We start from the raw sequence: 12,918 nt of genomic DNA on the forward strand, positions 1-12,918 counted from the left end.
TCTTGTCTGCAAGTCCGGCCGATCGAAGACGTTTTTCTTGGGAGCTGCAAACCGTGGAAACAAATTTATCTGCCAATCAGACAGCCTGGGTCATTCAGAGAGATGCCCACAGTCAGGACCCTTCTCTGGTATGACCAACCGGAATCAGCCTGTTGATCCGGCCTTCAGTGGCCATACCACTGCCTGTATCCATCGTTGCACCAAACATAGTGACACATCCACCGCTGTGGACAGAGAGCAAAGTAAAGACTTGTATCTTTCTGATGAAGAAGCCACCACCACATACCAGCTTTGGGTTGCCTCCCCAAAGTTGGACTGTCTGTCTTACAGTAAAGAGGCTGCACTGCATGGGGCATCGCTCCTGCCTGCTCTTGGATGATTGACCACCTCAGACCTTTGACCCCCCTCTCTGGACTCTCACTGGTGCCTCACTGCTGTGGGCAGATTTTCAGGTTCTAGTCTGAGCAGGAGACTGGCCACACCACTGTGGCCCTTGTAACTAAGCCATGCCAACTTTTTGGCTTTTCACACCATCCGCAGTCTGACAAGGCTGCCTCTTTGTTGCAAAAGCCACCCAACCCTGGGTGTTCGTCAAGGTATTTGCTGGCCACGCCATCCGGCCTCCTCAAAAATAAACTCAGCTTCTGACTGCCTACCTCATCTCCTTTTGGTCCACACACTTCAGTGAGACAGTGTGGTCACTGCACGCAGTTGTCCCCAGACAGGAATCCTCCTTCGGCCATTTCTTAGGTAACGATCGGGACAAGAGGGGTGGATTCTATAGACCTTTTCTGGGGATTTGAGATTCTGACTAATCCTGGGCATAGACAGTGCTTCCTTTTTTCCTCCAACAATAACCCCAGTCCAGTCTAGCCGGTACAGCCTCCAGTTGTCGGCCTGGCAAAGGGGGCCTAGGGGATTCAAACTTCATTCTGATTTAGCCACCTGGATTCTCCTGATGGATGTACATGATCCCAGGTCACAAAGGTAATGACCACTCAGTTGAGTACACTGCTTGCCCAGTCCCCCTACTCTGGCCCACAGAAGCCAAGGTGGGAGATATAATAGGTCTCTGTACATTTTGTCGCACTCACCCCTGGCCCCTCCAGATAAAAGGTCAGGGTGTGAATAGGGAAAGACTGGAGAAGAGGTGAAGGTGTAGCTATTGGCATGGGGCACACTCTTCCCATAGCCACAGAGGCCTGGTGGCACCCAGATGCCAGTGGGAGCAGGGAGGGAGGGATGATTAACATTCTCTTTGTCCCCCAAATCCTGGCAAAACCATCACCTGGCTGATAGGAGTTAAGCTTCAGCCAGAAACCTGACCCACCTGGCTTTGTCATCCTGTCCGCCTGCCATGGAAACAGGAAACCTGTAGGCAGGGATGGTCCCAGACTATGCGGCTGTGCCCTTTGTCACCAATGGCAGCTCCTGAATGCGGAAGCCCCCCCCCCCACCGCCCTGTACTTGTACAAACACACCATCCAGCCCACCCCTGTTGCACTTTGACTGGTACAAGTGGGCAGAATTTCCCTGTCACCCGAGTGGTCTTGGTTCATATGTGGCGGATGAGGCTGTACCTCCTTGGTGACACTGCCCGTGTGGCTCAAGCAAAGCAGTGTAATGATGGCACAAATCAGAATTCACCGCCAATCTTGAATTGGAGTGGCATGTGAGTCTTCAAGGCATATGTTTGTATGTGGGCCATGGAATCTCTCCGTCAGAGATGGGATTGCTTTTTGGCCCATCCACTGCCTCTTATAATTATTGGCAGTGATAGCAGAAATCAGCAGATTAGTCCAAAACTCACTTGTGAGAATTTCAATGGATAATGGCCCGGGTTTAGACTCTATCCTAACTGTCTGGAGTAAGACCTACTGATTCCCTTGGGACTGATTCACTGGTGACCGGATCTGGGACCCTCGGTGGCAAGTTTGAAGCTAATACTTTTAGGGTGGCCTCATCTTGATGCTGGAAGTTCTATAGATAGTAGCCTTAATTAGATTCTGTATGAGACAGATGGAGCAGATTTGGTCCCAGTCTCTGTTGATCAAACTAATCAGAGTGGCGGATGGAGTGGCATATTCATGTGAACATTCGAGTCAGCCAATCGTGCACAGGGTCGACGGTTGGGAGAGGCAAACCACATCGGCCCTGGGCACCGCTGTACATTTTTTACTGGGCATGTCAAGAATATAAGGCCCCGAGCACTCCATCTGGGCTATTTCTTAGGGTTGGGTGTGTCCGGTAACCTTGAGGAATGAAGCCCTATCTCTAAGACAAAGAGCTTGCTTACTGCCTTCTGCAAAAGAGGCAGCTTCCCCGTTCTCATGTTCCCCAGACGCAACAGCCCCCAGAGGGCTCCTCCATGTGCCCCTGTGGGACTTGGAGGGCGAGGGAACTGACGCAAACGTGATGCTTTTGAACTTGCTGTGCTGTGAGCAGTAAAGTTCTCTGTCTCTGCTCCAGGAGTCGTGCGTCTTCTGGCAGCATCCGTTAACAGGTTGACATTAGCGCCCGGTAACAGGTTGACTTATCAGCTTGAAAGTAGGGCAAGATCAAATTCCAAATACTCACATGTAGTGAGGTGAGAGGGAATAAATGGTCACTGCTAGAAAGGGCCTTGGGAGAAAGGCTGACCTTGGGTGTTATCTCAGTCTGCTCAGGCTGCCGTGACAAAATACCATGGACTAGGGGCTTAAACAGCAGACATTTCTTTTCTTACGTGCTGGAGGCTGGGAAGTCCAAGATGAAGGCGCCAGCCAATTCATTTCCTGGTGAGGACTCTCTTCCCGGCTTGCAGATGGCTGGCTACTCACTGTCATCACATGGTAGGGAAAGAGCTCTCCCTTCCTCTTCTCTCAAGGCCACCAACCCTACCAGATTAGGGCCCCATCCTTAGGTCATGTAACCTTTATCACCTCCTCACAGGCCTATCTCCAAATACAATCACATTGGGGTTAAGGCCTCAACATATGAATTTCAGACATCAATATTCAGTTCATAACCAGTGTCACTCAGGTTTCAGTTAAGACTATAGATGAGATGGGGCGCCTGGGTGGCTCAGTCGGTTGAGCGGCCGACTTCGGCTCAGGTCATGATCTCGCGGTCCGTGAGTTCGAGCCCCGCCTCGGGCTCTGTGCTGACAGCTCGGAGCCTGGAGCCTGTTTCAGATTCTGTGTCTCCCTCTCTCTGACCCTCCCCCGGGGTTCATGCTCTGTCTCTCTCTGTTCAAAAATAAATAAACGTTAAAAAAAAAAGACTATAGATGAGAGAAACGTTTCAAGAAATATCGAGAATATGAGGAAGTTGGCTAACTATGGAGAAGGGACTCTGAGTGGTATGGCCAATGTTTTGGGAGGATGAGTCGGGGCCAAGGAGAAACAGAGCACTGGGGGGACTGAGTATATGGCCAGGAGGGCCAACGTGTGGAATCCACAGTTTCATAGGTGAGTGACAAAGATAGGCATGAGAAGCATTAAAACAAAACAAAAACCTTTTATTGAGGCAAAGTTATTAAAAGTCAGCACTAGGAAAACTACCCAGAAATGGGAAAACTCTTACCCATGACACATGGATAAAATCCCACAGATATAACAATGAGTAAAAGCCAGATACAAGAAAACCACACAGTGCATGATGCCATTTAGATGAACTCCAAAGATGGAGAAAATTCGTTTACGGTGCTGGAAGTCAGGATGGGAATGCAAGCTGGTGCGGCCACTCTGGAAAACAGTAGGGAGGTTCCTCAAAAAACTAAAAATAGAACTACCCTACCACCCAGCAATTGCACTAGTAGGCATTTATCCACGGGATACAGGTGTGCTGTTTTGAAGGGACACATGCACCCCCATGTTTATAGCAGCACTATCAACAATAGCCAAGGTATGGAAAGAGCCCAAATGTCCCTCGATGGATGAATGAATAAAGAAGATGTGGTATGTATATACAATGGAGTATTACTCGGCAATCAAAAAGAATGAAATCTTGCCATTTGCAACTACGTGGATGGAACTAGAGGGTATTAGGCTAAGTGAAATTAGTCAGAGAAAGACAAATATCATATGACTTCACTCATATGAGGACTTTAAGACACAGAACAGGTGAACATAAGGAAAGGGAAACAAAAATAATATAAAAACAGGGAGGGGGACAAAACAGAAGAGATTCATAAAGCTGGAGAACAAACAGGGTTAATGGAGGGGTTGTGGGAGGGGGGATGGGCTAAATGGGTAAGGGGCACTAAGGAATCTACTCCTGAAATCATTGTAGCACTAGATGCTACCTAATTTGGATGTAAATTAAAAAAAATAGGGGCGCCTGGGTGGCGCAGTCGGTTAAGCGTCCGACTTCAGCCAGGTCACGATCTCGCGGTCCGTGAGTTCGAGCCCCGCGTCGGGCTCTGGGCTGATGGCTCAGAGCCTGGAGCCTGTTTCCGATTCTGTGTCTCCCTCTCCCTCTGCCCCTCCCCCGCTCATGCTCTGTCTCTCTCTGTCCCAAAAATAAATAAACGTTGAAAAAAAAATTTTTTTTAAAAAAATAAAATTAATAAAAAAAATAGAAGTCAGGAGAGGGGCGTGCATTGATGGGGTGGAGGTTCCAGAGAGGCTGCTGGGATGTGGAAAAGGGCTTATATCTTAATCTGAACAGGGGTTATATGGGTATATATGTGCAAAAAAAAAATTATCGAGTGTATGTGTAAAATTACTGTTATACTATAATTTTTTTTAAAAATCAACCTTTTTTGAAAACCTAAAAAAAAAAAAAAGGGCATTGAGCCAAATTGATCACCCACATACCTTTCACCTAATCTGAAGTGACGTCGCCAGTAAAAACTGCCCACACGCAGCCTGACCCAGAACATGGAGTCCCCTTGTCCGCCATTCTTGTTCAAGGGGAAGCTTGTATCACTGGGGCCCACACCGGGGCGCTTTACTTCTGCTTGCCTGGGCTCTGGAGAACTTCTTGTGTGCGTCTCTTCCCAACACGTTCAGGAACATTAGTAGTTTGAAACTAGCCATGGTGGAAACATACCTCATGAAAACTGGCAAATGTGGGGCGCCTGGGTGGCTCAGTCGGTTAAGCGTCCAGCTTTGGCTCAAGTCATGATCTCATGGTCCATGAGTTCGAGCCCTGCACTGGGCTCTGTGCTGACCACTCAGAGCCTGGAACCTGCCTCAGAGTCTATGTCTCCCTCTCTTTGCCCACCCCCCCCCCCCCCCACTCGAGTGCTATCTCTCTCTTTCAAAAATAAATAAACATTAAAAAAATTTTTTGAAAAAAGAAGAAAAGAAAATCAGCAGATGCTACAAATCAGGTTTATTTTTTGAGAGGCGGTTGTGAAACACTTAACCATCGCACCAATGGACCCTCAGCACCCCAGACTTACCCAGGAAGTGACTGACGCTAAGGATAATTAGGTGATAATATTTAATTATATTAACTATAATGATAATTAGGCAAGAGTATTGCCTACTCGAGTCTCCAGACCCCGAGTCCTTTTCACTGTGTGGTGCATTCCAAGGACCTGGCTCCCATTGGCCAAGTGGCCATCGAAGGTTAAAAGGGAGAGACCTTGATGCTTTCTACCTCAGGAATGGGTCCGGGTGACAGGGCAGGGCTGGGGGACAGGTGGTGGGTGTACTAAGCCCATCTATTTGGAGCACTCTGTGGGACCCCCACATGCCTAGTCATGAGTTCCTGACCTGTACCTCCCAGACAAGTATTCATTACACAAGTATTCGTGTGCTAGGCACTATTCTGAACAGTATGGACACCAGAGAAGAGGCAAACCACCTCCCCCCACCCCCATCAGCAAGAGCTACAGGTCAGTAAGTGACAGCGCTTTTTCATTAAGATGTATCTCTCTTCTGTTCCTCTCATTCCCCCTTGATCTGCCTTAGTTTAGGCCTTTATTATCGTTTATCTGCACAGTTCCTACCCAGCTCCAGGTCCTATGGGAAGATGTAGGTTCAGGGGGGCCTGAAGCTCATAAAACCAAAGGGGATATTGCTCTTTCAGAAGAAAAATACAAACTGGGGCGCCCAGTCGGTTAAACATCCCACTTCAGCTCAGGTCATGATTTCACGATTCATGAGTTCGAGCTCCACATCTGGCTCTGTGCTGACAGCTCGGAGCCTGGAGCCTGCTTCAGATTCTGTGTGTGTCTCTCTCTCTGCCCCTCCTGCTTGTGCTCTCTCTCTCTCAAAAATCAGTAAACATAAAAAATTTTTAAAGAAATATACAAACTTATGAAAACACAATTATATATAACCATGGGAATGCACTGCAAGGAGCCTTCAAAGGGCCTTGGCAGGGGCCTGTGTGGATGAGGGTCCCTGAGGCTTAAGCCTCCTGGAGAATTGGCCTTTGCCGGGCCATCTCCTCACTTCACCCAGGACAAGGTGAAAAACATCCCCTTCCCACCTCCCCTCCCCTCCTCCCTTACCCTACCCTGTTTTACCTCAGAAACGATGGCTTCCTTCCTATTGACCCCACAGCCATCAGAAAAGGAATTTGATCTTGCCCCACAAGTAAATATATATATCACACTCACGTGCTTTTATTTCTGATTTTCCACCACTGCCTGTGGATAGCTAAGGGGCAGGCCTCCAGGGACAGTGTTGGATGTTGCTACAGCATTAGTTTGGAAATCTGCAGGTCCCAGGGCCTTCTCTGAAAGCTTCTGGATGAACAAAGCACATCTTGCTGCACCAGGTAAAACAGTCCCCTTCCTCTGCCTCAATGAGGGTGAGACTAGTTGTCTTTGAGATGGTTCGTGACTGGTAGGGGTGTGGACAACCAGGAAAATTGAGGGGACATGCAATCTGTCTTTTAGCCCAGAAATTGGAGATGGGAGCTCAACTCCTCTGCCAGAGTGTTGACTCCAATTGTGTATTATTCAACACTGAGTAACTCAACCTAAATTCGGGAGTGGAAGGGATCCCAAGGCAAGACGAACACCTGTAGTGTGGGTCTTTCCCCTGGCAACAGGGGAAGTCAGCCAGGAGGAAGGCTGAGAGCCGGGGCATACCCACAAGGAAACCTTCTGGAATGGCCCCAGGCATTTTCTTTTTCTTCACGGAACACGCGAACAACCGTATTTAGTGGATGCTTTAGTATGTTTATTCTGTCCCTCTGTTAATTCCTATCAGAAAACTTGACCTTGAAGTGGATCCAAGTGCCTGAATCTCCTGGGCCTCCAGGGGGCGCTGCGGCCCAACACTCAGCCTGGCCTGGAGCCTTGTGCCTAACGCACCACCTGGGATAGGTTTTCTGTGGTGTTGCAGCCCCCTTTTGGAGAGAGGGAGGGGGGGAGGGGAAGAGAGAGAGAGAGACAGAGAGTTAGTTTTGATTTTTGAAATACTGTTTTAAGGCCCAGACCTACAGGAAAAATTGCTCTGCTCCCTGCATCCCCTGGGATGCTCCAGGTGCTCCACCTTGAAGCCCGTACTGAAAATCCACGCGTTCAGCTCTACTGGCCTTTACGGATGCTGTCCTGGTCTCAGGCTCAGGCCCTTCTTCTGTACTGGCCCCAGTACTTGCCCCTGCATCTTTACAGCCCAGGTCACTCACTCTGCAGTGACACCGAGTGTTCGTTCACCAGGCTCTCGCCGCCACACCGTGGTGCCCATGAAGCACAAGACAGAAAAACACACCCGGAATTCCAAGAAACAGACTTGCTGGAGCTAAAGCAGAGACGCTTACCTCCAACCACAAGGACTGACTCAGACTTTCCTCGCTGGCCTTCCATTTACTGGCCCAACTGATAACCGTCATCACCCAGAGGCCTTGCCCCTTGGTGCGGTGGCTCTAACCCAGAAGCCTTTCTCTGGGGCTGCAGGACCTGGGAAGCCTCAGACACCATCCTGGTTGGTTTCTTTCTAGTCCATGTGGTTAATAATAGAAACCCATACAGGTCAGGAGCCCATCCAACCTGGTCTTAGCTCAGTGCCATTAACAGTCCCTTTCTGCCCCGGGTTAACTCTGAGCACCCATACCCCAACCCTACTTTGGGAAGAGTCTTCTAGAGCCGTGAAGATCTGCAACAGCCAAGCCCTTCAACCACCATGAAGAGGAACGTGGACCCTGTTGCTTCCAGAGAAGAAAGGTGGGGCAACAGTGAGGGCACGCCCTCCCCCCCCCCCCCCCAGGAACCAGCCAGATGAAAGGCCTGCTGTTGACAGTGGTAGCCTGTGTTGGGGGAGGAGTAAGATCTTTGGTGTCAGGTAAGCAAGGGACTAGCACAGAAAGGGAATGGAGGGAAGAGTGGCAAGGGACATCCAGATCAGGCATCAAAGGGCTCAGAATGTCCCTAAACTAAGTCCCTAAATGTCTACTCAGGGAGCCATGAACATCTGGAAGTTTCTAAGCAAGTGGTGGCAGGAGAATGGGGGGTGACTGGGCTGGGCAGCTGGGGGCAGGGAGATAGCTACGAAGGCCAGCATCAGACAAGGGTGGAGTTCTCCTCCAAGCCAGAGTGGAGTCCGGTAGAGGACAAATAAGTTTCATTGTTAAAGATACTCACTGTGGGCACTGGGGCAGGGAAGAGGACCCCGAGGGGGAATCCTTACAATCTGACAAAGAGTTGGCTGTGGTCAGGGTGAGGAAAGTATCCGAGATGAACCCCTGGGCTCCAAGCCTGATGGGCATCAGGAGGAGGTGCCGTGGACAGACAAGAGGGGTGGGGGGGGGGGGGCAGGAGGAGGAGCTGGTTTGTGGAGACGAAGCAGCCACATCCCAGGCCCAAGGACAGAGCTATTGCGTTAGGGACCCTCCATGGAGGCAGGTGCTCCCCTCCTCCCCAGGGAGTCAAGGCCGCCTCTGTCCTCACCAGCTGATATTCAGGACTGGCGGAAGCAGGATGGAGGCCCACACTAGGAGATCACGTCCCCAAAGACAGCCTCTGAGGCTGTGGAAGATCACCGGCTCTCTGGAGGGAGGAGGGAGAAGGCAGCAAGGCACAGCAACCCGGGGCACTCACGGGGTCAAGAGAGGCAGAGTGGTCTGACCATCTGGATGGCTTCCCTGGGAGGGAGGGGGGAGGCTGGAGAGCCCAGTGCCGCAGGGAGTCAGAGGGCCTGAGGACTGAGAAAAGAGCAAACAGCGGCAGAGCTGGAAGGGAGCCAGACCGCCAGGGTTTAGGAGTGGCTTGCTGGGGGCTGGGGAGGCATCCTTGGTGGAGTGCTCCCAGGACTCTCAGACACAGGAGGGGCACATGTTGGCGGGAGAGGCGGGGACAAGGGGAGGGTTCCTTTAAGAATGCGGAGGTCTGAGCAGAGGAAAGAAGGACGACCAGATGGGGCAGCATCAGGAGGTAGAGAAGATGGGACTTAGTAAAGGGGTCCCTGGGTCCGCATGTTTTTCAGGGGTGCAAGGAGAGAACAGAATGGGCGATAAGACTGAGAATGGATGAAAACCACGAACGGCTGAGAGGAGACAGGCAGGATCCGGCCGCCATTCCCCAGATCCTCTCCGTGAAAGTAAGAGGTAGGCTGTCTGCTGGAAATGTAGAGAGCCAGAGGTAGGTTTGAAGGTCCACAGAGAGGCGCGAAGCAAGTGCAGAAAAGCTGTGAGGGTTTCTCTAAAGCAAACGCTTTCCCAACCGTGATGGGTGCATACGTCCCCTGGGCTCTTGTAAAACTGTAGGTTCTGATTCAGCGGACCCGGGGAAGCGCCTAAGATTCTGCCTTTCTAACAAGCTCCAGGTAGTGCTGATGCTGGTGGTCCAGGGCCCACGCTGGGAGGAGGAAGGATTTAGAGTCAGGAAAGAGACTGGCAGAAGATTCACCCTAGGGAGAGACCTACCTTTGATAATCTCACCGGGCGGTTAAAAGCTGACACCTGGAGAAGTCCGGGTGGGAGCCACAGGTCCTGCAGGTGATGGGGAGGGAGACATGGAGAAGAGGCGAGAAATCAAGAGAGAAGGTAGGGGAGCCTCCGGGGTGATAGGAGGCCCAGCAGTGTCCCCTGGGACCCCTCATCTAGGTCGATGTGGATGGCTCCCCAACTGCACACTTGGAGGTCCCCCAACAGGATGGGAGTCAGCTGGGGCCGGAAAGTGGTATTCCGCGGGGTGGGGGGGGGCTGAAAGGGCAAGTCGCAGGCAGAGCAGGACACCCCCATGCCGCCCTGCAGGGCAGTACTGTACTCCTTCTGGGCTTGTTCAAAGCTTAGCCAGCATACACCAGGCCAGAGTGTGAGGAGAGGGGCAGAAATGGCTCTGCTCCTGGGAACAAGGGTGAGTTGATTTTTGTGCCAGAAACTAAAAAAAACAAAGAAAGAAAAAAGTAATGAAACCCGCGAAGGAAGACGCTGGGGAGAAAGAGGAGGTGCGTTGGGCTCTGAGTCCTAACTCTGAGTCCCCAGTGTCTCACTGGCAATCAGAAATCAAGAGGTTTCAGAAAGGCACTGTCCGCCAACGAACATGCTGTAGGTTTAGGCAACCCGGGGAAGGGGCCTAGGGATGGGGTGCGCAGGGACGCCGCTCGCTCGGCTGTCTGGGGCCCAGCCTAAGAGAGAGAGGGAGCTTTGAGTCCTAGGCTGAGGTCACACCGAGGTCAGGTTCACCAGGGGGAAATACAAGGAGGACAGCAGGGTGAGCAAAGAACAAGAGTAAAAGCTTGGAGGCGTCGGAAGGAGCAGCAAATGCAGGAACAGGGTGTCAGCGCGGGGAATACGGCGGGTACTCGGGGAGGGAGGTGAGGCCAGAAGCCCGAGCTCTGTCCCGCGGCGACCCCGAGGCGGCGGAGGTTTCTGAGGGCGGCGTGGCGCGCTCCCCTGGCTTTGGCCTGGCTCCCTCGCGTCGCAGCCCCGTCTGCCCCCCAGCCCGGGCCTCCCGGGGCCCGCCCGTCCCCCGCGTTCCTCCCCGCGGCCTCGGCCAGGCCGCAGCCCCCAGCCCCGGCGACCGACTCGCCAGGATCCGCCCCACCGCGGCGGCCCGGGCCCAGCCGCTCCTCCCCCGATGATGTCACGTCCCCGGCCGCCCCTCGGCCGCCGCGCCGCCCCGCCCCCGCCTCCCCCGGCCCCCAGTCCCTGGGCCCCCGCTCCCGCCATCCCTCCTCCCGCCCGCGCTCCCTCCCTTCGACTCCCGCTCCCCCGGGGCGGCGGCGGCGGCGGCGGCGGCGGGATGGCCGGGCCCGCGGCCAGGCCCCGGGGAGCGGCGGCCGGCGGCGGCCGCGGCGGGGGGCGCGGGAACCGGGCCCCGGGGGGAGTCGGCCGGGCTGCTGCTGCTGCTGCTCCATGCTGCCGCCGGGCTGCGGCAGGGCCGGGCCCGGGGCACCGCGGAGCCGGCGGCGGCGGCGGCGGCGGCGTCTGCTGGCCCTGGCGCTTGCCCCTGCCTTTCCCCGGACGCGCGGCTGCTGCTGCTCTCCTGCCGCCGCTGCCGCCGCTGTCGGCCGCCGCCGCCGCCGCCGCCGCCGAGCTCCGCGCCAGCAGCCTCCGCCTCCCGGATGGTAATCAGCGCCCCGCGCCGGCGCCGCGGGCGGGCGGGAGGTGGGGCGGTGAGGGGGAAAGGGCGGGCGGCCCCGCGCCCCCCGCCCTCGCCGGAGGCAGCTCCCGGGGCGCTCGCCCCCCCCCCCCCCTCCGACGGACCCGCGGCCCTGGGCAGCCGCCAGAGCGCGCCTCTGGGGCGCCCTCCGCGCGGACCGGGTGCCGGCTCCGCTCCCCGCCCTCCCCGCCTTCGCTCGCAGTCCGCCCGCCGGCGCTCAGGCCGCGGGGGAATCCCTCCATCTCCCCGCCCCGCGCCCCGGGAGGGGAGGGGACAGCGACCGGCGCTCGCGGACCCGCTTTCTCCGAGGGAGCGCCCGAGAGGCGAGCGCGCACTGAGACGCGGGGACTGGGCGCTGCGCTGAGCTCCCGGAGGCGCCCGGTGCCGTCGGGTCGGGCCGAGCCGAGACGCCCGCAGCCGCGGCGGGACCGCATTCCCGGCGGCGGGGGCGCCCACCGACTGCGCGCCCTTATGTTTCCCCGCGCAGGACACTCTGCCCCGCGGCGGGCTGAACCTGAAGGAGGAGCCGCTGCTGCCCGCCGGCCTGGGCTCGGTGCGCTCCTGGATGCAGGGCGCGGGCATCCTGGACGCCAGCACCGCGGCGCAGAGGTAAGCGCTCGGACGCGACCCAGTGCGCTCGGGCTGGAGTGCTCCGCGCCGCCTTCGCTCAGCCTGCTGAGCTGCTGGGGCGAGGGGTGGGGGGGAGCCCCCAACTCTGGACAGTGCCGGCAAGCTCTCCTGCCCACCCTGCCCCGAGTGCCTCTGCTTCCTCCTGAGGCTGTGGGGCGGGCCGGGGCGGGGCTTCTGCCACCTCTGCCGCGGTCCCGGCTCTGATTTCTGGTTTCTGACTGTCGCTCCGGGGCCGGGCGGTCCACGGCTCTAGAGTAGAAGGTATCCCCGCTGCCTGCTGTCCCTGAGCCATGCCCCACAGCCACCGGCCGTCAAGGAACAGCCAACCCCTCCTTCGTGGGCAGTCCCACTGCCTCTCCGTGTCCAATTCCGCGGCTCTCTGCCAGGAAAGGCACAAAACCCAGCCCCCTTTCTGCTTTCCCACGCCCCTCAGAGTTGAAGGAGGGGGGTGTGCCAGAGCCAGAGAAGCGGCTGGGGGCTGAAGAGTAGGGAAGAAGCGAGGTGGGCAGTCGACTTGGCTTAAATGATTGGGGCTGGGGCTGGGGCAGGGCGCTCAGGTCCCGCCTCTCCTCAAAGTGGTTTCCTGGTGGTCCTGGGGAGGCAGAGGGTCCCTGGGAACCCAGCACCCATGCCCATCTCCTCTGACGCCTTTGCAGGAGTATGGGCAGGGGGCCTGGGTGGGGAATAGACTCCTGGATTTGGGAAGGAAGTTTAAAAGGTTTGTTGCCCTGTTCCTCGTAACACCTGGACCGCGGACTTGTTGTGCCCCTGCTTGTGGGCGGTGCGTGTGTGTTGGGGCT

General features: G+C 55.4%; 1 protein-coding gene across 1 annotated transcript in view; it reads left to right on the forward strand.

The window, feature by feature from the left end:
- The first annotated feature begins 9,407 nt into the window (after nt 1–9,407).
- The window catches only part of EBF4 (EBF family member 4), a 60,508-nt gene continuing 56,997 nt past the window's right edge, over nt 9,408–12,918 (forward strand). The window contains exons 1-3 of the mRNA XM_032592765.1: nt 9,408–9,489; nt 11,032–11,391; nt 11,863–12,097. Of these exons, the coding sequence (XP_032448656.1) occupies nt 9,408–9,489; nt 11,032–11,391; nt 11,863–12,097 (677 nt within the window). The remainder of the gene's footprint in view (nt 9,490–11,031; nt 11,392–11,862; nt 12,098–12,918) is intronic.

The sequence above is a fragment of the Lynx canadensis genome, chromosome A3, assembly GCF_007474595.2.
Source record: "Lynx canadensis isolate LIC74 chromosome A3, mLynCan4.pri.v2, whole genome shotgun sequence".
Lineage (NCBI taxonomy): Eukaryota > Metazoa > Chordata > Mammalia > Carnivora > Felidae > Lynx > Lynx canadensis.